Consider the following 26,849-nt stretch of genomic DNA (forward strand, 5'->3'; position numbering starts at 1 on the left):
ATAATCACTGCCAAGAATAGCAATAAAAAATAACTTAATTTGATTTTTTGTGGTTCATTTATTCACTCAATCTTTTTGTGAATTCCTTTGTGCTTTGTGTTCATAAATCATGCCAATACTCAAACCACGAGTATTGATTTCACTCACCTGTAAATAAGCAAGCCTCTATACATGCTACATAAGAGACTTTCTTTAGAAATGGAAGTAATAAAGAACTATGAAAACACTTTAGTGCACATAAAATTGTATTATTTGAAAGTTTTGCATATAGTATCAAAAGTAAAAATAATTATTTTGCAGAAAAATGTCCTCCATCAGTGTTATATTTAGTCTATAACTGACTGCAAAAGTATAGTTTGGATATAATAAAGGCATGAATGAAGATGAATTGATAGAATAAAAGTGGTTTAACTTTAGTTAAAAGTCTTACAGAAAGTTGAGTTTAACATAGTTTGATCCATCTTAAAGTTACGGTGAATTAATAAAGAAAAACCATGACGCCAAAATTCTTTACCTGAAGTTTACAATGCCAGGGGCTCAAGATCTGAGGGGGTTCTTTTTATGTTTAAATAATTCTTTGAGAGAGACCCAAAAGTGGATGCTCAGAGGGCTTCATAGACAGGTTAGAGTGAATAAGTTCATACAGGACAGCAAACCTGTTTCTGAGCTGCAGATCACGTGGTCGGGGAGATGAAGAGCTTCTGTTTTTAATGCCAGACATTGCCACAAACATCGATAGAAGATGAATGCATTTTTTGACGAAGGCTACTACGGAAACAAATAGCCTGCTGAGTGAAGCTACTTAAGTAGCAACTAGCACAGCTTTATCCACCTTATCTTCTGGTTAAAAGTCCAACTAAACTCTGATATGGGTTCCTTACTGACCTGTACCACGGCTCTTAAAAGGCTGTTTGAAGAACACCACTACACCATACACATTGACAACAGATCCAGCTTTCAAGCTGTCCAGTTTGGCATATGTGTACTTTGGAGCCTTGGCTGAAGAAAGCTGAGGAGAAGCAAAACTGTGTTAAAACACCAATATGAGCATGTTAACATTCAGCCACAGACACGCCGACAGATCATGTCAATTCTGCACTGATAAATTCTGCAACTTAATACATGTCCTGTATTTGAGGTGTTAAATGCTACTACCTACAATTATACAAAAACAAGTATCTGTTCATTTCTGACATCTTCCTTGTGCTCCTTTAATATTTTGTATTATGACTGAAGACAACTGAGCAAGTCCCAGAAGCAGCCACTGTGAACAGCCATCGTTGAACAGAGGGGATGGCTTAAGATGCCAAAAATCCAGACTTTCTGTACAAAATCAGCTTTAGGTTTTAAGGCTTCTGAATATTGTCATTTAGACAATTAAACAATTAACTGTGTAATTTGAGGGTTTTTTTTAAGCATTTTGGCTTTAGCTAAAAATATACTTATTATCATCATCTGCTGATTTGTACATGTTTTAAGCCATTTGTGAAAACAGCAATAGCAAGCTTTAAGGATTGGAACTGACACAAGTTTAGCAATTTCAATTCCATTACAGATATCACTGATCGATTCGATTCCTTATTGATTCACTTATCGATTGTCATTGTGTTCTCATTAACTGACCAAGAATTTCAAGGAATTCGAATACTGAGAACCGGTTTTCTGCAAGACCCGGTTCACTTCCAATCCCTAGCAAGCAGTTATTCAAAGCTCGATTTTTAAAGGCTTAAAGAAGCTGTTAAACAATGACAAATAGACAGACACAAAAGTCTGGGGACATCCCAATTCACGGAAGGGTATGTTAGGACAGCCCTTAAATGACATAAAGCATTCTGACAGCTACCAGACCTCCAAGACACACTCCAGCAATCTCTATAACTAAACAGGATACTCATTCTGACCTCAGCAGAGACTGGGGATCTCCTTTTGTTGGCTGGTGGGGATCTGGGGTTAGGAAGCACTGGACACAACACCTAAAAGGAGACAGGAGAAAGAGGTGAGGTGAGGTGCTTTAGTGATTCCCCCCCCTACGTTATAAGGCCTTTTGTCAATTTAAGACTAATAAATGTTTAAGATGATTTTGAAGGCCTTGTTGGACGTCATCAAAATGGATTTTAATGAACTGTTAACATGACTTTATATGACCTCTATAAAGTTTCCTGTACATCTCCTTGGCAGACATAATGCCATGTGATTTGCAATGCAACAGCATTAAGATATACGGCAAATTTAGAGTCACCAGGTAACCTCAAGTGCATATCTTTGGATTGTAGGAGGACATGCAGAACAGTAGTAGTCACATTAGTAAAGCATGTGTGATTAAATGTTACTTATTAATAACAGCAAATGTAATGTTTTAGTTAAGGGGTCGGCAACCCTAGGCATGCGTGCCACAGTTGGCACGTGAAGGCTTAACTGATGGCACGACCATGGCTGGACTGGCCATCGAGCATACCGGGCATTTGCTGGGTGGCCCGATTTCTTTTTTTTTTGTAACGGTATAAACAATAAAAGGTGGTGGATTGGCCAGATGCTGGCCGGTGTGTTGTTTGGTGGTGGCATCGCAGACCTTCCACAGATTCAGTAAAATTAACAAATGGTGGAGGCCAGCAGGTGGATGAGGGAGATCGGAGGCAGGAGGAGGAGAGCCCCGAGGCAGCTGCCGGTCCACGTATCAGGTGAACTGAACTTCAGGTAAGAAGTTATGACCTGCAGTCTATCTGTGTCAGATATAAACCAAGTTTAGGTGGAGTTTATTTTCGTTGTGCTGACATTTTACAGTCAGTTACAATAACTCGTACTGCGTACTAGCTAGCATGACGGAGTTTCTATACAGCTGGGTGGGTGCTATGTTGTTACTGATAGTGAACTTTATTTTATTCATAAGGTTAGTTAGTTGAGTTGCCAACCGTCCCGTAAAAAGACGGAATCGTCCCGCATTCAGAGAAATTATTACGCGTTTCGTGTTGAGCTGAGAGGGGACGCAGTTTGTCCTGGACTTCAGCTACAATGAAAAAGACACAAAGCTGGAATTATTCTTTGTCTTTGCTGCACAGCTGCCTCTTCCCCTCTCATTCTCTCCCCTCTCTCTCCTGTTGCTACTGAAACTGATCAATGATCAGCTGATCAGCTTTTCTCTCTTGTTTGTTTATCGCCCACTTTGCGCCAGAAAGAAGATACCGCCAGATGTCGCGCTAAACAACAGCAGCACGTTTAAGCTTGATCAGCTGTTGTTAGAATTTATTTAATATTAATTTCTAGTATCAGCTGATGTTTGCTGGAGCCACAGCTGTAAAGCTGCTGGTCATGATGTTGGTTTGGATATGTGGTGAGAGGGAAACATGAGGATGAAACCAGGAGATGTCCTTACTGGATCATCAGAGCTGAACAGGTGATGGAGAAACAGGTTTACCTTTTAGGTGACATGAATGAGTTGAAGGGAAGTTATGAACTGTTTCTGAGAGACAAATAACACCAGGATCCTTTTCTAAGTAGCTGACAGCTGGTAACTGTGCAGGGGCGGGTCTAGCAAAGTTTTGCCAGGGGGCCAGGTAGGGCATTAACGGGGAAAGGGGGGCACAAAGAAATACTTTTCTTTCTTATTCTCATTTAAAATGTTATTAAATAATTATCTGAAGCTTACAACCAAAGTTTTTATCTGATGTAAAATGTAGAGAAATCATACATATACCAACAAGACTGTACATCCCTGTCACAACAGTGTTTGTTTTCATTCAAAGGCTTTATGGGTTTTTTTTCTTAAATTTTATTTTTGCATTTAAATTAAACATAACATGCTTATACAAAATCAACCAAGAACAATTACTGTTTTTAACATTTGTGAACTTATAAGCATGAAAGGAAAAAAAAAGAAAGGAAAAAAGAAGAAAAAGAAGAGGAAGAAAAAAACAAAAAAAACAAAACAAAATAATTCACGCGGAGTGTGAGGCATGAATTATGATCAGTTATTTTTTTAAGAATTCTAGAAATGGTTGCCAAATCATACAAAAACTCGCCAGTTTCCCCTCTCTATCAAATCTTATCTGCTCCACCCTGGCCACAGACACCATCTCATTAAGCCACCTGTTAAAACACAGGGCCGAAGAAGACCGCCACTGTAAAAGAATAAGTTTCTTTGCAGCCAGCATACCCATTGTAATTATCTGTTTTTGTGAAAAGGAAAAAGATCCGACTGATGCAAATGATCCAAGTATAGCCAATGTACCATCACGTGGTACTTTTTTCCTAAATTGGTTTGAAAACCACATAAAAATCCGGCTCCAAAAAGCATTCAAAACCGGGCAGTGCCAAAATAAATGTGCAAGGGAACCTTCACCGACTTTACATCTGTCACATAAGGGGGATACAGAATTATAGATCCGGTTAAGTTTAAGTTTAGAAAAGTGTAGTCTATGAATGACTTTAAACTGGATTAGTTTATATCTGGCATTTATTTCTGAATATTGGACAAACAATTTGACCATTGGTCTTCCGACAGAGGGACCCCGAGGTCTTCAGCCCATGTTTTCTTAATTCGGTCGGAATCAACTGGGATTGTAAAGCACTTAACAAACTGAGATATCAAATGTTTAAAATCTGCTTTCCGAATTATATCAAAGTAAGTATAACTTCGTGACTTCAGTGGAAAGTCTGAAAAGTTTTGTTGAACAAAATTCCTTATTTGAAGATAACGAAAAAAATGTGATTGAGGTAATTGAAACTTTTCTTGAAGTTGAAGGAAGGACATAAATTTGTCATCTGTATATAAGTCCTCAATGTATTTCAATCCCTTTTCCCCCCATTCTAAAAACACCCTATCCATTTTACCTGGTTTAAACAAGTAGTTACAAAGGCTTTATGGTTTTAATACCTGGTGGGCCAGTCTTTAGTCAAAATGCCCGGGCTGATTTTTCACACACAGTGAATTAATCTGAGAAGGTGCATTAAAAAATAATTGGCCGCGCCAGCGGTGCACATCGCAAATTAGCTCGCATAGACACATTAGTTGTGCCTCTTCTTAATGACGGTATCTTAACTAACAACCCCAAGTACCAGATTCAACTTGTAATTGGCTAAAAATCACTTAGCCTACTGGTGAGAGGGACGTTGTTAGCTTTCCACATTTCGACACTTCAAATGCTTCAGGAGCTTTCCGCTCAGCACAGCATCAGCACCACGGAAATACAGAGATACATCCGTAGACAGAATTCACAAGATGTTTTTGGAACTTTCAGGTGTATGGACCAATGTTTTATTTTCTGATCAAACCAGAAATCTTTAATGAGCAGTTAGATTTGTCTCGCATTAACTGGCTGAGTTAATGCCAGTTAATGCAACATCGAAGCAGCTGGAATCCACAGCTGTGCGTGTTCATGGAGCTGCATTTTCATCTGCTGTGCATCACTACCTAACAAGTTTAACTGTCTTCAGAACATTGCAGAGGCCTTATTGACAGTATTTGGCTCTACATATCTGTGTGAGCAGATTTTCTCTCACATGAGTGTCCTCAGGTAGCCGTCTGAATGCTGGACACTTGGAGACCTGAGTCTCTGAGTGGGAGACCAGAGATCAGAGTGTATTAACAAACATGCCATATTGGCCCAGTTTATTTTTCTTATCATTGTTGTGAGGAGACCATAAACAGCATTTGTATTTTCTGTTGTACAGTTCATTTGCTGTTATGGAGTCTTTGTTATGGATAAAAAGTGTCTTTTTTTTGTTTCAAAATAGCTGATAACTATTCGCTGATAGCTGCCAACATCTGCGAACAAATATAATTCTATAAAGTGGTTCTATATAGTGTGTAACTGTTAAGACAGAGCGTTATTAAATGTATTGCTAATGCAATCATATGGCACATTGACTTCAGAGGAAATTTTAAATGGCACTCATCATCAGAAAGGTTGCCGACCCCTGTTTCAGTTAATATTATAATCTTGATTATTTATGATGAAACATCATGGAGTTATTGAACTTAAAAATAATTTTATAATATATATATATATATATATATATATATATATATATATATATATATATATATATATATTTTGTTTTTAATTTTTTGTTACATTAGTCCCTTTTACTTTTGTCACCCAATGTCAGCTGACATAGGCTTCAGCCCTCGAAAACCATATATTGGACAAGTAGTTAAGAAAATTGATGTAGGGATGATTAGTGTTGCTTTTTAAACACGAAAATATATGATTCAACATATATAAAAAGTTCTGAAGAATAAATTAAAGACAGGGAGCATCAAAGAACTGTCAAATTGTGAATATGAAACAGAATTTTTGCATTAATGCCTAATGCTAATGTATACATTATATTAGTTACTGGTCCTTACATAAATGCAGGCTCCATCTTCTGTTAGCAGCAGGTTACAGGGGTGCAGATTGTCCTTATGAACTGTGGGAGATTTGCCCACAGTGAAGCCAGAGGCCACCACTACATCCTGTAAGAAAACACAAGATTAAAAAAACAATAACAGGAGAAATCAGAAATTTAAACCCAGAGAGCTGAGAGACAAATCATGCAACTTTTCTTCCAGAGGGAGAATTGGAGCAGCAAATATTGCGCCCTGAGAGACTTTTGTGTTGGGAGCAAGACGTCAACACATCCCACAGATGATAAGCTGGTGAGAAAAGTGTAGATTGTCTTTTGTTTGGCATGTCAGCTACCCCAATATGGCTTCAAAGCCTCCCCTCAGGGCTGACAAGGGGACAGCAGATACTCTGAATAATCATGTTACAGAGACACAGCCTGACAAAATCTTTGGGATATATGGCTGAGTGCAACAGCTCAAGCTGTGATGACTTCCAGCCTTTAACAAGCTTTATGGGAGCTTTGAGTTCCATGAAAATGCTACTGTGAGGAAACCAAAAACATAGTGATATGCAGCTGGGGAGGATTATCGTTGATGTACTCAATGTCTCTGCCCTGGACACAAACAAATTCAACTCTGCAAAAATGTCACAGATGTTATACAGTACAGTATCATAGCAGACTGTCACAGTGAGCTGGAGCAAAACTGACAGGAGCTAACCGAGATATTTTAGTGTTACACTTGAAACGTGAGGAACTAATCAGGTGAACAGAACAGAACTCACCATTAAAGTCTACTCTTTAAAGCTATTTAAAGTGTTAAAATCCAGTCTTTAATATTACCAAATGGAGACATGTCCTGGAGACATGACAAGTCTTTGCTCTTTGCAAATATTTGTTATTACAATAAAATAAAATTCATAAGATAACATTGATAACGTATACTTTATACTATTGTATTTTTTAGAGCATAAGATTCCATTACTTCAACCAATCAAAGACACAAACACAACTCACCACTGATTTCTTCAAATACTCTATGTGCAAAGTGATTCAGCTAATCAAAACAAAAAAGAAATAATTTTATATTCATCCACAAATCACACGAATGCCCCTCAGCTCATTACACATTTAAGTAACAGGTTTTATGAAAGAAAATTATAATTTCCATTAGGGGTGGGCGATAGAAACGATGTACGATAGAAACGATATAAATTTGGCCAATGATAGAGATTTTGACTATACCGTGATAGGGCATGTTGATGATGCCATCACGCTGTGCCTGTTTTGATCGGAAGCATCGCAGCAGGTAAAACCATTATCATCTGCAAATTATGCCGATCGACAGTCATAGCAAAGAGATGAAGCACTTTTGAAATACGGGGAAAGGCAAAAACTGCGCTTCCTCCACTTCCGTAACATTGATTCATTAATGTTGAATTCTCTCGCAGCTGCTCTATTCCCATGTTGTTGCAGTATATTAATAACTAACCTCGTATTGTGGATGAATAATCTCAGTTGTTCTCCTGACTGAAGTTTGGCCCGTGTACAGCACTATGCAATTGCATTTGTCCCTGACCACCAGAATCCCTCACGTTAACTTTTAATGAGTGGAAAAAAAAAAGTTGGTGTTCATCCTCCAGCTTCACTGTGCTAATGTTATGCTAACGTAGCTGTGTCGCTAGCAATCACGTAGCACAACATTATATACCAGGTAGTCCAACTTCAGTAACCCTGGAAACGCCACTGCTGTTTAGTTTTCTGTCTTCATTATTTTGGAAGTGGTATCAGAGCTGAACGTTTTAATTAGTTTCAAAAATCTCTCAGTCAGAACATGGTATGTCATGTTTAGGTGGAAACTAGCGAGCTAACTTCCCGTTAACTTGTAACTCCGTTAAATTTAATAAATTCTGTTTTCATGGATGCATGGATGTTAAACTTAATTGTTACACCTGGTAAAGCAGCAATGCTGATGATTTTATTAAAGATGGAAGAATTTAGACTTTTTAACTCTCAGTGTTCGTTTGACTTTGGGACCTGAAGAGGACGGAGTTTTGGACCCAAATTACTCCGCGAAGCTCCTCACTACGGCAGCCGTAATGCTCTGACAATCCATCAAAACATTTTTAAACAGATTTCTGCACGTCAAAAATCGGTTCGAGGTCAGTAAGCACAACCAGAATTCACACATAAGGCACACTCGATTTTTGAGAAAATTAAAGGATTATAGTGTGGAAAATACGTTATACAGAAGAAAAGAATATATCGCGGTATATATCGTAACCGCACGTGCTTCAAATTATATCGCAATATGGATTTTAGACCATATCGCCCAGCCCTAATTTCCATTTGGAAATAACATAATACAACTCATTACAAAAATTGTTCCTCATTCAACACTCTGTGTCAGTTCTTAGTTTCAAATGAGCAGGGTATTGAACACCCTCTCTTTGGTGGGAATGAAAAACTCCCTTTTAACAGGAAAAAACCTCTGGCAGAATCAGGCTCAGAGAGGGGCGGCCATCTGCCACGACCGGTTGGCGGTGAGAAGAGGAAGACAGGACAAAAGACATTGTATGGGAGAGCCAGTGATTAATCATAATAATTAGACCAAGATAAAAGATGGGTGAGGGTCGGCAGTTTCTAAACCAATCATCTGCCAGTATTCCTTAAATGTATTTACTGTAGGGGTTAGTCTTTAATGAATAAAAGTATTTTTTTTTTATAAAGTAACATCATAGATAAATTGAATAACTTCAGAAATAACAAAAAAAATATTATTATGGATAGTTTCATTTGGTCTCTCACAGTTGTGGCAATCATTGGCAAATCCCAAACCCTGCATTTAAGTGTTCACTAAAGACTAATAACAACTCACTAATAACAGCTAGAACAGCTCAAATAAAACCAAAGCCAAATCTTTTTGGTCAAAAATGCGATATGGCTTGTGTTCCTTAGACTTCGTGAAGACATTTGATGTGAACATATATTTTAACATTTTTTTCTAAATGGTGTGATGAGCCTCCTAATCTATTTTGTTAGGTTATGTCACTCATGGAAGGAACGAGGAATTTCTAGCCAACTGGTTGTCATCAGGAGCTAATAATAAAGGCCATTATAAAGCACTGACATGTTTTTCTCTTGCTGCTCCTCACATGGTAAACAGCCTCCCAGTCTGATAGACCCTCAAGCAAACACCTCACCACTGTTTACTGATTTATGACCCGTTTCTACCTTTTGCAAATAAAATAGTTAATGCGTAACTTAGTTGTGTGGCCTCCCAATTTTGTTGCAAAGTAGAGCCACTTGTAACACTGGCAAACAGTACTGACTGGAAATAGCAAATATACAGTTAAATATTTGGACACAGATCCCTTTTTTCTAATTTTGATTCTGTACATTAACACAGTAAATTTTAGGTAAACAACTCAGATGCAGTTGCGGTTTGGCTTTAATTCAGTGGGCTGGACAAAAAGATTGCACCAAAAATGTGGGGAACTAAAGCAATTTTTTAAACACAATCCCTTCATTTCAGTGACATCACCAGATGTTGGGTTTCCTCCTTTCTAATGCTCTGCCAGCCTTTACTGCAGCGGCTTTCAGTTGCTGTTTGTTTCTGGGCCTTTCTATCGAAAGTTTAACCTTCAACAAGTGAAATGCTCAGTTGGGATCAGGTGACTGACTTGGCCATTTAAGAATATTCCACTACTTTGCTTTAATAAACTCATGGGTTGCTTTGGCTGTATGTTTTGGGACATTGTTCATCTGTATAATGAAACTCCTTTATCAATTTGACTGCATTTAGCTCAATTTGAGCAGACAGTATGTCAGACAGACACCTCAGAATTCATTCAGCTGCTTCTGTCCTGTGTCACATCATCAACTCTTTCATGCATGATTTCTGATAACCTCATCTTTAGCCATGAAAAGATGAATAATTAGGGATTAAATAACAATAATTACAATGAAACATGTCATATATCTATAGTAACATTAAACGACCAGTGGATGGCAGGGTATTGAGTGACACATCAGTGTCCAATGTAGTGGTTTATGTACAAGTATACCATCAACACTGACACAAGTACAATAAAAACAGTCTTTGAATAGCTGTCCACTGTAGTGACCACTATGCATGAAAGGGTTAATAAACACTAGTGTCGATGGCAGCCATACATGCCCAAACCATCGCACTGCCTTCGCTGTGTTTATGATGTGGTATGCTTTGGATCGTGAGCTGTTCTACACCTTTTCCAAACTTTTTTCTTGCCATCATTCTAGTAGAGGTTGATCTTGATTTCATCTGTACAAAGAATGTTTTTCCAGAACTGTGCTGGCTTTTTTAGATGTTTCTAACAAAACCACTCCTTAGTTTTTCAATGTAAATAATAGAGGTGGGAATCACCATACATCCCACGATACGATATTATCACAATACTCAACGCACGATACGATATTATTGCAATTTTTTTAAATATTTTGCGATATTCAGATTCTGTACATAAAGGTAAACTTTATCAATATTCATTTTATCTAATATCAAAGTCTCACACTCAGTCTTTCTCTCATTTCAGTCAGTATTGTTGACAAACTTGAACGGTTTGTATTACAGTCTAGTCCAACTTAACTGAATGCAACCATCTGGTATAGCTATTCTGAACTATGCAATTTATGAAAACTACCGTATTTTCACGACCATAAGGCGCACTTAAAAGTCTTAGATTTTCTTCAAAAAGTACGGCGCGCCCTATAGCGCAGTGCGCCCTGTGTGTTGTAAGGAGGACGTAGTAGAGAACACCATGAGAACGCTAAAGGGTGAAGTGTGGGCGCAACCCTGAAAATGGCAAAGAGACAGGCTTATGAAGCACAGTTTAAACTGAAGGCCATCAGCTACGCGGAGGAACATGGAAATCGAGCAGCGGCGAGAGAATTTAAGATTAACGAATCGATGGTTCGCAAATGGAGGAAGCTAGAAAACAAGCTCCGGCAGGTCAAGAAAACGCAGCTGAGTTTCCGCGGACATAAGGCGAGGTGGCCCGAGTTGGAGGAAAGACTCGAGCGGTGGATCATCGAGCAAAGAACGAGCGGGAGAAGCGTTTCGACGGTCACCATTCGGCTAAAAGCAGTTTCACTTTCACTTTTTATGAAACGGTGCCATTTTTCCATCCGGACCAGGACTACGGTAGCGCAGCAACTTCCAGCGGATTATAAGGAAAAGCTGGCCATCTTCTGCTCCTACTGCCGCAAACACATCGGCGACAAAAACATCCAGCCCAGCCACATCACAAACATGGACGAGGTCCCGCTCACTTTTGACATCCCGGTGAGTCACACTGTGGAGAAGAAGGGGACCAGCACGCTAGCGATACGCACAACGGGGCACGAAAAGTCTTCTTTTACTGTTGTGCTTGGCTGCCATGCTAATGGACAGAAACTGCCGCCTATGGTGATTTTTAAGAGAAAGACTTTGCCTAAAGAGAAGTTTCCAGCAGAAATCATCATTAAGGCAAATGAAAAGGGCTGGATGGATGAGGAAATGATGAAAGAGTGGCTGAGGGAGGTGTATGTAAGGAGACCAGGTGGTTTTTTCCACGCATCACCATCGCTCTTAATCTGTGACTCTATGCGTGCCCATCTCACAGCCGATGTGAAAAAACTAGTGAAACAAAGGAACTGTGAGCTTGCTGTCATTCCGGGAGGCCTGACAAAGGAATTCCAACCGCTGGACATCGGTGTGAACCGCCCGTTCAAAGTAAGGCTGCGAGCGGCCTGGGAGCGATGGATGACCGATGGAGACCACAGTTTCACCAAGAGTGGAAGGCAGCCAATGGATTGTAGATGCTTGGGCTAACATGTCTGCTGGCACTGTTGTTCGAGCTTTCGCAAAAGCCGGCATCGTTTCCGAGGAGCCGCACGGCACGGAAAGTGACTCTGACAGTGAAGAAAGTGAACCTGGCATATTTGATGGAGATTTAGCGCAGCTGTTCAATTCAGACACAGAGGATGAGGACTTTGATGGGTTTGATTGATGATAAAAATGTGAGTACCAAACTTTGTTTTGCTCCTGCTTTATTTTTAAATATGCACACTTGTATGCTTGTGTGTTGTTGATGATGACGATTACCGGCAATAGAAATGTGAGTAAGGTACTGAATTCAGGTTTGCTCCCGCTTTATTTTTAAATACGCATACGGTACTTGTATGCGCCCTATGATTCAGTGCGCCTTATGTGTGTGTTAAATACAGTAATGGCACACATAACTGAGACTGCGCCTTTTAGTACAGTGCGTCTTATGGTCGTGATAATACGGTATGCAACTGTACGGTATTCAGCAACTGAAGAACTTGAAAGTAAATTAAAACAAAATATACTTTTTACATTAAATAAAAAAGTTTTAAACTTAATTAAAATAAAACATGTCTTAAATTAAAATAAGTAAACTGTCATGTTTACCGTGGCTCAGGGGGTTAGGGAATCGCATCTGTAACCGGAAGGTCGCCGGTTCGATCCCTGGGCTCTCTGTCCTGGTTGTTGTGTCCCTGGGCAAGACACTTTACCCTACTTGCCTACTGGTGTTGGCCAGAGGGGCCGATGGCGCGATATGGCAGCCTCGCTTCTGTCAGTCTGCCCCAGGGCAGCTGTGGCTACAACTGTAGCTTGCCTACATCAGTGTATGAATGTGAGAGTGAATGAATAGTGGTATTGTAAAGCGCTTTGGGTGCCTTGAAAAGCGCTATATAAATCCAATCCATTATTATTATTTATTGCTGCCAAAAAACAAGTTAAACACATTTGGACAGTGTCAGGATTCTTGCTCAGAAAAAGGATCAACATGCTCTGAAGTCAGAGCATGTTCCAGTCCACAAAAACTTTTTTTGTAACAAAATATCGATTTCTGCTGTCCCTGTATCGATACATGATTAGCAAACAAAATATCACGATACTACACAGTATCGATTTTTTCCCCCACCCCTAGTAAATAATACAAAGTTTAAAATGCAACATTTATTACTCCATCTCATTCAGCCTTGATGCTTTGTGAAGACAAAAGTCTAAAATGACTTAGTTTTGAAGATTCAGAGTAGGGCTGTTCGATATATATCGGATGACGATAAAAAAAACATCTATCGTTTCATTTTACGCTATCGTTTGTTTCGTGGTGTCGCAAAATAAAATGTTTACGGCAATATTTTCTCATCGTTTTGATGATCACTGTAGTGGCTATATTAATTTCTTAAAGTTCTCTCTTTCTCTTATATTTTATATAACCACACTACTGACAGACAAGCGCCTGTTTTTATGTGTTGTTGTTAGCAACAATGACGGTAACAACATCGCGTTTCCGCTTGTTTGTGTTCCACATAAACCTTTCATAATAAAGCTCAAGATCCTGTTGAGACTTTTCAAAATAAACTGAATCACGTGAAAGAGCAGATTATTTACGGATGAGAAGTAAAAAAGAGCCGGCAGGTGGTAAAAAATAAACCTTAGACTCAAACGTTAGAACAGGCTTTTCCCCGCAGCACGCCGTGTAATAAATACTCACAAAGAAAACGGCAGCTGTTACAACTTATGTCTAAAAATGTATCGTTTCATGCATCGGTTAAAACACTCGACTCCAGCTACATGACGCGCAGCTGGAAACACTTCCCGCAAGTCGAGCTGCCCGAGATTCACAGAATTTACAGAAAATGTTACATTTTTGTGATTTATATCGTTATCGGGACGATAGAATTCTTATATCGGGATATGAGATTTTGGTCATATTGCACAGCCCTAATTCAGAGACCTACCCCTTGGTTGGCAGACTGACTGAAGTTCTTGGCCAGTGATCCAAACAAAACAACATTGACAGATGAGTTCTGAGATGAGCTGTTCAGCATGGAATCTTCTTCTGGAAAACATCATACGAATGTGTTAAAACTGGAAAGGATAAGGGCAAAGGTAAATTCAAGGGGTCGAGTTGCAGGGGCTGCAGTCTAAGTACAAAAGCCAATAGTCCTTGGCTATGCCTGAAACACCACATTTATGAGGCATTCTGGAGGTGTCCTAATCTCATGATCAAGCCACCTCAACTTGTGATGTGGAGGAGCAGTAGCTCTACTCTGAGCCGCTTACAAATGGGCAAGCTTCTCACCCCAACGCTTAGGTTAGTCCAGACACACTTTGAAAGAAACTTATTTCTACTGCTTCCATCTGCATTGTTTTTCTTTTGGTCAATGCCCACAGCTTGTGGGCAAAGGTGACAGTAGTAACACTGATCAACCTGTAAATTCACAGCTTTGCTTTCTGCTCTTTACCAAATTCATATAGTTGCATCAAACCATTTTTCAATCTTCTGTTCCACTCTTCCTCTACACATGAATAGGAAGCTGAGATAATGTATGTGGACTCCTCCGCCTGAGGCAGAAACTTCAAAACCCTAAGTGAGCAAATCCACTCTTTTCCAAATGAGAACACTGAACTCAGGCCCAGTGAAAGATGAAGAACATGGGTCTCATGGTAAAATTCAGTTGATAGTTTATATTATGTACAGCAACTATAGCTAGAGCTACACTATTAGGCTACTTGAATTACTAGTTATAACTAACACTGGGAAACTATTGTAATAGATGCCTAAAGAGGGTATACTAGTTCTCTTTGGTGTGTGCGATAATAAACTAAATTTCTTCGTATTCTGAATCGACTGCTGGACAACACAAGAAATCTGTTTAGTCAGATGTAATTAAACAGTGTCTTACTTAAAAACAAATTATAAAATGAAAAAAATAAAATAAAACGCAAACACTTATATACACAATGTCGAGTGCAAAAGTCTCTCTAAACGAAACTAAATTTTGACATGATAACCAACCACCACATTATCATAAACACATGGAAGGTAATGGGAACCGTAAGTAAAGGCATGACAAAACACACACATATTTGAATTTATTGACGGACAGCTAATACTTGTTTAAACATTACCTTGGATGACCATCTTCAGGATAAAACTGTCATTGTTCAATGGCACTAGCGGCCCCTTGTGAACCACTTTCCCCTGTAAATTGAAAAAAAAAATCCTGATGTGAAAATGAACTCAAAAGCATTTTGCTGTGACTGACGTTCTGCAAAATTTCCTGTCAATATATCAAAGCCAAATCTGAAAACCAAGCAATGTTAATAAGACCTTGAGAAATGGGCCAGAGGACAAAAGGTGATTGTGCTTATATCACTGCTGTGCTCTAAATCATGAAAAGATGGGGACTGGAAGCTAGAAAGTGAGAAAAATGCACTCTGAACTTGTCACCTTATCTATATACATTTCAGGTCTTATTTTCTTTAATTCTAATAATTCCAAATTATTTCTCATTATAGTTGACTGTTGGCAGAGTGCTATATCAAAGCATTTTGATTGAAACATGCCTGGAAGAGAAGTGTGTGCTAGGAAAAGGTCAAAAGGCAACAGAGATGATTTCAGTCTTGACAGGGTTGTCAAGAAAAGTCAATTCAAGAAACTAGGAAGCTTCATAAGTAGTGGACCGAGGCTGGTGTCAGTGCATCATGAACCACCACGTACAGAAAGGGGCTTCTTCAGGAAAGGAGCTACCACTGTTGTATTCCTAATATCAAGTATCTTTGTAGATTTTGTTTCTAAATCAAGGTCCTGGAGTCTGGGTGAAGATTGAAGAGGTACAATTTACTTTTATCTGAAAAGCCTTTGAACCACTGAGCAACAGTCTATTTTCTCATCTTAGAGTCCAAGGTGTTTGAAATTCAGTGTCAAAATTCCACAGTCTGTGATGATTTGAGCTTTATAGAAATGCCAACTTCATTTTCCAGCAAGACTTGGTGCCTGCCCACAGTGCCAAAACTTCTACCATATCTACCATGTTGTTACCCTGACTGGTCAGCCAGCTTGCATGACCTAAACCCCACAGGGCCTCTATGGAGTACTGTCAAGAGGAAGATGAGTAAATGTCAACTTCAAAATAAAGAAGAGCTAAAGGCCGTTATCAAAGCAACGTGGCCTTTAGTAACATCTCAGCTGTGCCACAAGGTAATGGCACACCACACTGAGGTAGATATTTGTGGAAAAGGAGTCCCAACCAAGTAGCAAGTATATAGATGAACATACAGACAGCTTTAGGGTCACAATTTAAAAAAGAACAAAAAAAACAAAAACATTGTCATTGATGTTTTTGTTTTTTTTTTGTTTTTTTTCGCCTGTCGCATTTGGCTCTTTTGCCATCAGAATTATTGTCTAAAGGCAAAGAAAGATGCCCAATGGATTTACTTTACCAAATGGACCATCCCAGCCTTGCCGTAATGGTCTATTTGATTCACCTTTGCTTTTATTGATTTTTTTTATTTTATTTTCACTTGCTAAACACGGGACAGATTTCACTGGGGAAAAGAAAAGGGAGAAAGAAAAAGGGAAAGAAAAACAGCGGGGAAGTGTCATTGATCATTTTGAGATTAAAGTTGAAATGCTATTGAGAAAAAAGAGAAAATGTAGAGATTACAGCTGTTCTTCCAACATAAGCCGCCACGGTTACATTCTCTGAGTTAATCTTACTTCAGAACCAGTTTTAGTAACAAGAAAGGAAATGATTTCTCTTTTAGCACACAAACATATTGTAGTGATCAATATATGGACGTTGAAAAGATGGTTTAAAAAGCTGCGCCTGGTCAGATTGGGGGGGGAACACACACACGCAAAATTAGAAGAGAGAATTTGTCCAAAATGAAATGGCTGGCAGTGGACAGATGCAAGGCTATCAATGGTTACACCTTGTGCAATAAAGAATATTTATGTTGTATCACAAGACGACTGATCAATTTGTTTCACTAACTCTCTACACAAGGCATTTTGTAGAGGCTATAGCGCCCCTGGCAGTTTGGCTTGAAACAACAACAACAGTAATCTATGCATTTCGACTTTTTTTAATATAGCATTTTTTCTTGAAATAGAATTACAACTTTACAACTCAACTTTAACAACTAAACTGAATTTATTCTCAAAATGATCAATAATATTCTTTTCTTAAAGTGGCCCTGATACTCCTTTGTAGAAATTTGACATTTCTATATTGTAATCCATTTCTGGTTTATATAAGGAAATATTCTAATAATCTGAGATACTTGATTTTTGATTTTCATGAGCCACAATCATAAAAATTTAAATAGATATAAAACACTGATATATGCACATATGAATAAATTCAGATGCAACTTCCAGGTCAAGTCTATTAGTTACATTAATACACTTTCCAGAGTTAGGACTATACATGCTTTGCGCACAAACGATGTCAACTCCTTTATGTAATCTTTAAGATTGCAGGTTTTTATACTGGGTGAGTCTGGGTGGTTGTATTTATGGAGTTAAAGCAGCTACTTGGAAGGCTGGCGGTTCAATCCCTGCTCCAGTCTGCATGCCTTAGGCAAGATACTAACCGGATGCATTCATCGGAGTATGAATGTTAGACAGAATGCAATGTGATGTAGAAAAAAAGTGCTTGTGACAATGAGAGATGCTCAGGTAGAGTAGAAAAGTGCTATATAAGAACCAGGCCATTTACCATCATCACACAATGTTCATTCTGCTAGAGCAGTACAAAGCCATTATTGCTTGGGACACACAGATCTTATTTGTGTACATACACACACACACACACGTTCATGGGCACTTTATATATTTTGCTTTTAGGCTTGCTGTAACAGACCTTGACTATTTTGTCCGTGACATCTGTGCTGGTGGTGATGAGAGAGATGGGAATCCTGGTCAGATGTGCTGGTATCTGAGGCCCCGTACCCTCCAACAGCACATGGACAGGCATGACATCAAGGTGAGACCTGAGAGGCTGAGATAGAAAAAATTAAATAAAATAAAAAAGGACAAGTTTAGTATAATTCCAGTCTGCCACCAATCCAGTTGACAAAAGTGAATGTCAGCAGCTTCAGACCTGAATGTGTCATCCGCCCAAGAATATAGAACCTGCAGCAGCTGACAGACACTGATCCACTGTGTGATCAGTTTGTTTAAAGTCTGGTTGAACCTTCCTCTACCACAGACAACTCATTACCTGAACATACCTGTGACAGGTACCACCAGATCCATGTCAACAGTACAGCAGAAGGATTCAAATCTTTTAGGCATTTCAGAGAAAAACCCAGGAAAAGTATTGGCCCTGTTCATAGCAGGTAACATGCTGCTTCATGTCAGAGCTGGTTAGTTTTATCTCAAGCACATTTGACTGGCGAGTCCCTTGGTGGTACCCTAACCAAGAGAAGACAGCAAAGCAGGAACAGCCTGCGAGGCAGACGAGCTGTTCAGCAGAGCGTGTGCTCAACTGCTCAGTCAGGTGGAAACTCAACAAGGGTAAAAAAACACCATCAAATAAAACTCTCTGATTTAAACCCAAGGGGTGGAGCTTGAGGCCTGAATTAGTGTAGGATGAGTGATTTATTCATGAGTTCAGAGCTGCTCTGTGTTCACAGGCTCACCTACACCTGTAGGTTCATCAGCCTGGCCTGTGGCAGGGCTACTCATCTGGCAACTCAGTTCAAACTAGGGGTGGGGGAAAAAATCGATACTGTGTAGTATCATGATATTTTGTTTGCTAATCATGTATCGATACAGGGACAGCAGAAATCGATATTTTGTTACAAAAAAGTTTTTGTGGACTGGAACATGCTCTGACTTCAGAGCATGTTGATCCTTTTTCTGAGCAAGAATCCTGACACTGTCCAAATGTGTTTAACTTGTTTTTTGGCAGCAATAAACATGACAGTTTACTTATTTTAATTTAAGACATGTTTTATTTTAATTAAGTTTAAAACTTTTTTATTTAATGTAAAATTATATTTTGTTTTAATTTACTTTCAAATTCTTCAGTTGCTGAATGGGCTGCATAGTTTTCATAAATTGCATAGTTCAGAATAGCTATACCAGATGGTTGCATTCAGTTAAGTTGGACTAGACTGTAATACAAACCGTTCAGTTTGTCAACAATAAAACTGACTGAAATGAGAGAAAGACTGAGTGTGAGACTTTGATATTAGAGAAAATGAATATATATCACAAAATATTTTAAAAAATTGCAATAATATCGTATTGTGCGTTAAGTATTGTGATAATATCGTATCGTGGGATGTATGGTGATTCCCACCTCTAGTTCAAACACCAAAAAATAGTCCATAATTTTTATTTAACTGGTTAATGCTGCACACCACTACAAATCATGTAAAAATATCAAAGAGTAAACTGCGCGCTCTTCTTTATGGTGTACGCAAGGTTTACAAGCAAACTCTGGTATGCAAATAGCGGATTTTAGAAGTCAAAATGGGTTGAGTTCATAAATGCATTTACTTGTTCCGTTTCACACCCATTTACCAGCAACGTCAGGCATCATATACTCCCATTGGCAGTTATTTTATCCTTTGCCACAAAGCTGAGCAAACTTTAAGCCAGGACCCGTCCAGTCTCGCGAGACAAGGAGTGGCAGCTGTGCTGGCAGATTTTCAGCTACTTTTGAATGGTAAAATTTATGAGGGGGTTGATGTTATTTGAGTTACTTATTTAGCACTTTCAACTAGAAAAAAAATCTGATTTTCCTAAATCTTAGCCTGACAAATAACCTTCATACAACAGACTTAAAAACAAATAATGTCCACAAAGCCAACCATTTTTCAAACCATAACACTAAACAAATGAGTAAAATTACTCTGGAAACTAAGTGAACCCAAACTGGATTGAAAATAATATTTTAAAACAAAATAAAGCCTATCAACAAATGCAGCATCACCTCTAAAAAGAACAATAAAAGTCAAGAGGAGATGTTCCTAAAAGTGATTACTGCCTTTACTTTTCTACATAAACTAAATGCATTTAAATAGTTGGTTGTTTTTATTTCCTACAAATGAAAGAACAGGCCTGCAGCTTTGTGATGAGTTCATAATGACAGCTGCATACAGCTACTCTTGTTAGTCATCCTCAGTCTGCTCTGACAGGAGGAGGATTCACCGACAAAGAAGCAACACAGAGGCCACCAGCCGGCTGCCAACAGTCAGCTGCACCGGGACAACAGCTGATCCCTGCCAAATGTAGGAATTGCCATCCCATCTAGACAACAGCCTTCCTATTGCTCAGAGCATCACTGAAAACCCCAAACATGAACCACCTAATACCAGCTCACCGCTGAACCATAAACAGAGTGTGGCAGAAGTGCATTGGAGACATGACTGCTGGGGTGGGAGGATGCTCAGTATTCACACAGTATAATATAGGTACTGACTGGCCCCCCTCATAAGCCATTGTGATTTACTGAAGTATGACTGAGCCAAACACTGTATCCTATAGGGGCTTTTATCAAGTTAGGAGCCGTTTTTGAGTGCTGAGCACATGAAGTGTGTTGACAACAATCGCAATGAAAGAACACAGTTTATAAAAATCACTTAAAACTACACTCCAGTAGTGAGTCATGGGCTCTCTGTGGACATGCAGGGAAAGACTGGACGCATCCACTCCTGCCAACTCACATAAAGATTCTTTTCCACAACCAAAATCTAAATTAAATAAAAAATAACAGTAACAATCATTTTTCACTACACATTGTATAACCTGATACCAGACACTGAATTGCTGACTTGCTCTAGTTATTATTTTTAAATTAACAATGAATCAAATGGCCATTCGTCACAAAAAAGTAAAATAATTTTTAGATTCTTTAGTTCTCCGAGCTTTATGAAGCTTTTTAAGTCCCTTTTAGCCCAATTTTGGTATAAAGTGATATCTGTCTCAAAAAAGCTGCAATTGAACTAAAATGATCTATTCAAGAACAAACAGCAATCTGATGATTAAAGTGAACCATCTAGCAGCTCCGTTCAGTATTTTAAGACTTAAAACATATTTTTATTCATTGGCATTTGAGTCTGTCTGATTTGCCTTTATCAGTTTAGCACCTACTACAATGCATTTGATTTCTGTCTTATCATTTCGCTCATTTATTTTTATCCATTCTGTCTTTTGTATAGCACTTCGGTCAGTGAGTTGCGTTTAAATGTGCTTTATAAAAAACAAATTTGAGCATCTGTGTATAGAAATGAATACTATATTAAAAGTGCCAAGCCTCAGCTTTAATTTATGTAGCTTCAAATCACTATTTAAACAGCAGTGTAGCTCATCCAAACCATTTTGAAACAGACACACTCACTGCATGCACAGGTTATTGAGCTGGTAAATAACCTGGCATGAGACAGGTCAAGGACATCAAGGTCAATAGACAGAAGTATTTCTGGATGGAGGCTAGCAGGTTCAAAAGCAGCAGACCAACCTACGCTTAGGTGGCTATACCAGGGTATCTAAAAATCTCAACAATATGATTTACAATATAGAGAAGCCCTTTTAATTCATTTCATATTAAACATATACAGTGATACTGTATATTAAAGCAAAATAATGTTGGAAAGCTATGTGCTGGGAGCATATAGACAATACAGCAGTAGAAGCAGTTTTCCTTTCCTCTTTTTTAAAGAAAAACACAGACACACAGTCACACTATGTTGTCTTTTTAGAAAGATAACAATGATTCCATTAATGTTATCTTCATTTGACTTTTCTGATATCTTTTTGGGCCTGCTCCTTATGTCTGTGGGGGAGACAAGCTAATTATACAGAGGAAGCCAAAGCCAAAATGCCCTGAACTATACATACACTTGACAAAGTCCCTAAAATTTTATATACACATAATTTTTAGTTTTGTTGGTTTTAATACTTAAAATTGTTAATTTCTTCACTTTCATCAAGCTGCAGCCACATGATAGTAAAATGTCCTCACTGTCTCATAAGCATGTCCAGCAGCAGGTCACAAGACACACACACCATGCAAATTATGGCACAGCGAGTGGTCACCACTTAAAAAGCCTTGGGGAACTTGACTTTTCCTCCCATCAGGTGGGTAAAAAAGGATGAGTGAGCTCTTTTGCTCTTTCACAAATATTTAGTGATAAGACCAGGTAAAATGGGAACAGTTATTCATTGTTTGCTACAAAATTTAGATTCATTGTGGTAAAGAGGGGAAAGGGACAGTCACATATATGTGCAAGTTCATATAGGCGCACTCCTGCTTTTGTAAATACATTATCAAATTATCAAAGTTTCTTCTTTGAGAATGTTTTATTATTAGGGACTACCACTAACTACTAAACTGCCTAGTGACTATTCACTTTACTCTCTGGTGGCTGCAATGAAGAAAAGCGAGCATGTTATTATTCTGAAGCTTGCCCTGTGCTTTATGAAAAATATTATTCTGCTGAAAACAAGACATTATAATGCTGTAGATGTTAATGAAAATTCCATATCTAACCTAAAGGCCTAGGTCAGTGACTCAGAGTTTTATAGTCCATGTAATTTTAAACAGTTTGGACCACTCTCTCATAAGTCATCAGTTCTTTTTCTTAAAATGTAGGGACAATGTAAAATTAACAAAATACAAGGTAAGTACTCAATTGTAATTAAATAAGTATAGAATTTCTTATAGGCTGTGTTTACATTTGTAATTCCATCAACAGTTGTTCAAATCAGAAATAAAATCAGAGAATAATTACCCATCTCAAAAGTAAATAACCAATACAATAAATGTGCATCATAAGGCACTTACAATGTAAGCATTGTCTGTTAATAGCCAACCCATGCTTCTGTAAAAGTAATCAACTTCAAATTTTCCCCAATGTGAAACTTCTGCCAAAGGGAGTCAAATCCGATAGATGGCTGAAGTTAGGAAGATGCTGCCTGCCACACACCTGGTGGAATGTTTTGTAAGCAATAGTGCATTAGTTAATAAAATGCTAATAACAGAAACAGTCCGTATCCTGGAGAAGAGAAATGTCTTCCAACTGAACAGTCATATGTCATAAGTCAATACAACAGTAACAACCACTCAAAACACAGTAAATCAAGTGCATCTTAAAGTGTCCATGAAACACTACATGTATTAAGGCTAATTTACACTATGAACCCCTACTCTAAAAATACTCTCATCAATTTAACACTGTCCATGAAGCTAGGATTTAAAAAAGGGTTAAATGTAACATTTTTAGAGCATCTGTAGCACCAGTTTGTGCCAGTATTGAATGTGACATCACTCGGTTGGTTGTTTGCTGCTAATATACTTAGTTTATCTTAACTAACTTGTGACAGAACAATCAACTCAGTGAAAAAGACAGAAACAAACCCCAAAAATTAACCCCCCAAAAAAGGGGGACAGTGTTGAACTTCAGCTTGTGGGTCCTGTGAACCACTAGCGCACAACTCGCTCAAACAGCTCTTGTCCACAGTCCTCATTTAAAATGTCTATAAACAAATATATACAATATAAACAAACCCAAATATTGTGGTTAACAGGTAGATTCTCCCCTTTCAATGCAGCTAGCCAACAATGAAGAACCACTTACTGCTAAAGAGACAGAATAAGCAGACAGTATATTCTTGGTTTTTAATTTAACAGTCATCGCTGCTGCCAGGAGCAGCAGAAAAGGTAACCTCTAAAGAGAGCTTCTTAGTTAGAGCTTCTTTGTTTCCACTGAGTCATCAGTTCTTGTACAAGTTAGTAGTATTAATTTTGACAGCTAATGTTAATTTAGTTTTAATGATAGTCTTTTGACTAAAGTGTCATTTGGTTTTAGTCATAATTTAACCATCTAAATTATTTTAGTATTTCTTAACTAAATATCATAAAGCTACAGTAGTAGCTACAGTAAAATATAACAGTTTAAAGTCTGTTGTGTCTTTACCAGTGAGAGTTGCTCCAAAAGGTTTAAAAAGTGTCATATTTTCTTTTTGGGTTTTTTTTTAAACACACCACATTCGAATTGTGTACATATGTTTACTCTTCTCTTCCTCCCAAACATTCAAATTCTGTCACGTTTTCATGACAAACAAGGAGCAAAGGAGCATAGCTTTCCTCTCTACAAGAAACAAATGCAATTTTTGCACCTTTACTTCAAGAATGCCAGTACGCATAGGCTATTTTTCAATATGCATGATGAGAGGAGCACAACATTTGCAAAAATATATAATTCACTTAAATTATGGCTAATAATCAATGTTTGGTTTATGTCAGTGTTTCATTTTTCCCTGAGCGAAATCTGTTTGCCTGAGCTTAAAGTTAAGATTCATAACTGAGTATTTTATTTAATTTTTATGTCTCCGTGGAGAACTGTCAGTATATTTGCAAATTTATTCTTTGGAAAAGACCAAATTACATCTTTTTAATATTTAGTCAACTTTATTGTTAATACCTACTGTTTAATGTAAGTTTTGAGAGTCTAGGAATAATAGTATAAGATATAAAGTAATTGTAACATTTGATCTGTTTCTTTTCTGTTCAATACATAGTGTGAGCTATGTATACAGGTCAAATGTGTTATTGAGAGAGATGAAGTTTATCCTTCAGTCCTGTAGGGACTCTTAATGCTTAACTGTATGAAGTTTGTTAGACACTATGAAGCAGATCATAGATGATATAAAAGAGCATATAATTCTATGGATGTTAGAAGGCAAATTATAATAATAAAATAATGGTTATGAATAAGACTAAGAATAGGTGGAGGTGTATAAGATTATAATTACATGTATGTTACACAAATACGTATGTTACTTGAAAATGAATATTGATTATTCAATATTTATTTCAGTATAGTGGCATAAAGTTCATTACCATCTTCTAAGATCACACCAATGTAAATAATGAGTCTTTACTGAACTCTTTCCCAATAATTTCACATGGATGGCTGTTTTATAGCCAAGCATTTTGCCAAAGAGATTAAAAACACTTTCCTAAATAAACTGTTTTTAAAGAAATCTAGTGATTAGGCGTATCAGAGGAATTTCTGTAAGTATTGATCACAATAAAATTAAGAGTGTGGCAGTAAAAACACACTGTGAGCTGAGCAGAGCTGTGACGTCATCAAGTACTCCCCGCTTCCAGTTGTAAAGTTTGTGTAGAGTCCTCGGAAGTCTGGACTTCCAAGTGAACTTACCAAGTACAAACTTGCCTACTTGGGTATTGACAACGGGCTGTTGTACTGTAATATTATCTTCCGTTCAACTAATGTCACAGGGAATTAAGTTGTTAACGAGGTCGTTAGCTAGCAAACACTACCACAAAGACTAGCAGCTTTGCTAGCATCCAGTTTAACGTGAACCCATAACCAGTTTAACACGAACTCATAACCCATTTAGCACTTATTTAAGGAAAATTAAAGACTTCTTATTGACCCTGCAACCTGATGGATTAAGGTAGAAAACAAGGAAAAGCGAGAAATAAGTTCTGTTTTTCAAATAACCCCAAACCAAACTCCACTCAGAAATGCTTCAATTTAAATTTTGCTGATCTGGACAACAACGCAATGAAACAGAAGATACTATACATATATTTTTTATAAATATATACCTCGTACTGGGAATTTCGGATAATATTAGACACATAATGCTGCACGTTTATGGCTTAAACTTTGAGAAGTTGTGGACACGCGGAAGACAAAGAGGATCTAAATAAACTTGCTTTTCTTTACGTAAATAATACTACTAATTTAGATGTCGGTCGAACTCCAGAATGCAGTCTGCTTGTTATTAAAACATCTGGGCATGTGCTGTGTATGATGTACGTATTTACAAGTGAGTAAGAAACTAAAACGCTATGAAAACGCAACACACGCTTTTTCATAAGTACAACGACGTCAAACGCCCATCGAACAAACTATCTGCAAACTAATTAAAGTTAATAAAAGAAAATCCGAAAACGAATCTGAAGTAGTCATTATAATGAAAGAGCATAATACACGCTGTCAATAAACGTGAAAAACCTACCACAGCAGTTTTCCCTCGCTTGCTTTCGAATTGACAGGCTGATTCTGCTACGCGCATGCGTAGAAAATAACCCAGGGCACTGCATAAACATGATCAAAGACGTAATGCTTGAAAAAATAAGAAAAGTCAAAATCAAAGTCAGTCTTGAAAAAAAAGAAAATCAAAAATCAAATTGTGTTTAAACATCAAATCAAATCACTTTTATTGTCACATCACATGTGCAGGCACACTGGCACAGCACATGCGAGTGAAATTCTTGTGTGCGAGCCCCACAAGCAACAGAGATGTGCAAACACAACAACACAAACGAGCAAAATACAAGAATGGCCAACCTGAAACTAATAAATATATGTACAATATATAATAGTGTATGCATTTCTGGATGTGTATACTAAATATTTTCCTACGTGTGTGTGTGTGTGTGTGTGTGTGTATACACATTTTTACAAATTAAATAGTAAAAAAAATAAAATAATAATAATAATAATAATAATAATAATAATAATAAAATATATAAAATATACAGAGTTGAAAATGTGCAAAACAAGTGGCATTTATATACAGTATGGAGTGCATAATGTTAAAGTTCCAGTAGTGAAGCTGAGGTGTCTATGACGTGTTCAGCAGTCTGATGGCCTGATGGAAGAAGCTGTCTCTCAGTCTGCTGGTACGGGA

At 37.9% G+C, this 26,849-nt stretch overlaps 1 protein-coding gene across 5 annotated transcripts in view; it reads right to left on the reverse strand.

Annotated features, from left to right (window-relative positions):
* Positions 1-26,593, reverse strand: part of pot1 (protection of telomeres 1 homolog) — a 57,368-nt gene extending 30,775 nt beyond the window's left edge. Inside the window, exons 1-7 of one of the 5 annotated variants that reach the window (XR_014277969.1) lie at positions 26,175-26,314; positions 18,031-18,168; positions 15,293-15,365; positions 14,119-14,219; positions 6,347-6,454; positions 1,902-1,973; positions 886-1,009 (exon numbers count right to left, since the gene is read on the reverse strand). Coding sequence is in view for 4 of the 5 variants with exons in the window: in XM_082541674.1 (XP_082397800.1) it covers positions 886-1,009; positions 1,902-1,973; positions 6,347-6,454; positions 14,119-14,219; positions 15,293-15,365; positions 18,031-18,168; positions 26,175-26,231 (673 nt within the window). In the remaining variant the exon portion in view is untranslated. Of the gene's footprint in view, positions 1-885; positions 1,010-1,901; positions 1,974-6,346; positions 6,455-14,118; positions 14,220-15,292; positions 15,366-18,030; positions 18,169-26,174 lie in introns of all 5 variants that reach the window. The other 4 variants (XM_082541672.1, XM_082541674.1, XM_082541671.1 and 1 more) reach the window with 4 other exon arrangements.
* Between the last annotated feature and the right edge of the window lie 256 nt (positions 26,594-26,849).

The sequence above is a fragment of the Aulonocara stuartgranti genome (assembly GCF_965226115.1).
Source record: "Aulonocara stuartgranti genome assembly, chromosome: 7".
In the NCBI taxonomy this organism is placed as follows: domain Eukaryota; kingdom Metazoa; phylum Chordata; class Actinopteri; order Cichliformes; family Cichlidae; genus Aulonocara; species Aulonocara stuartgranti.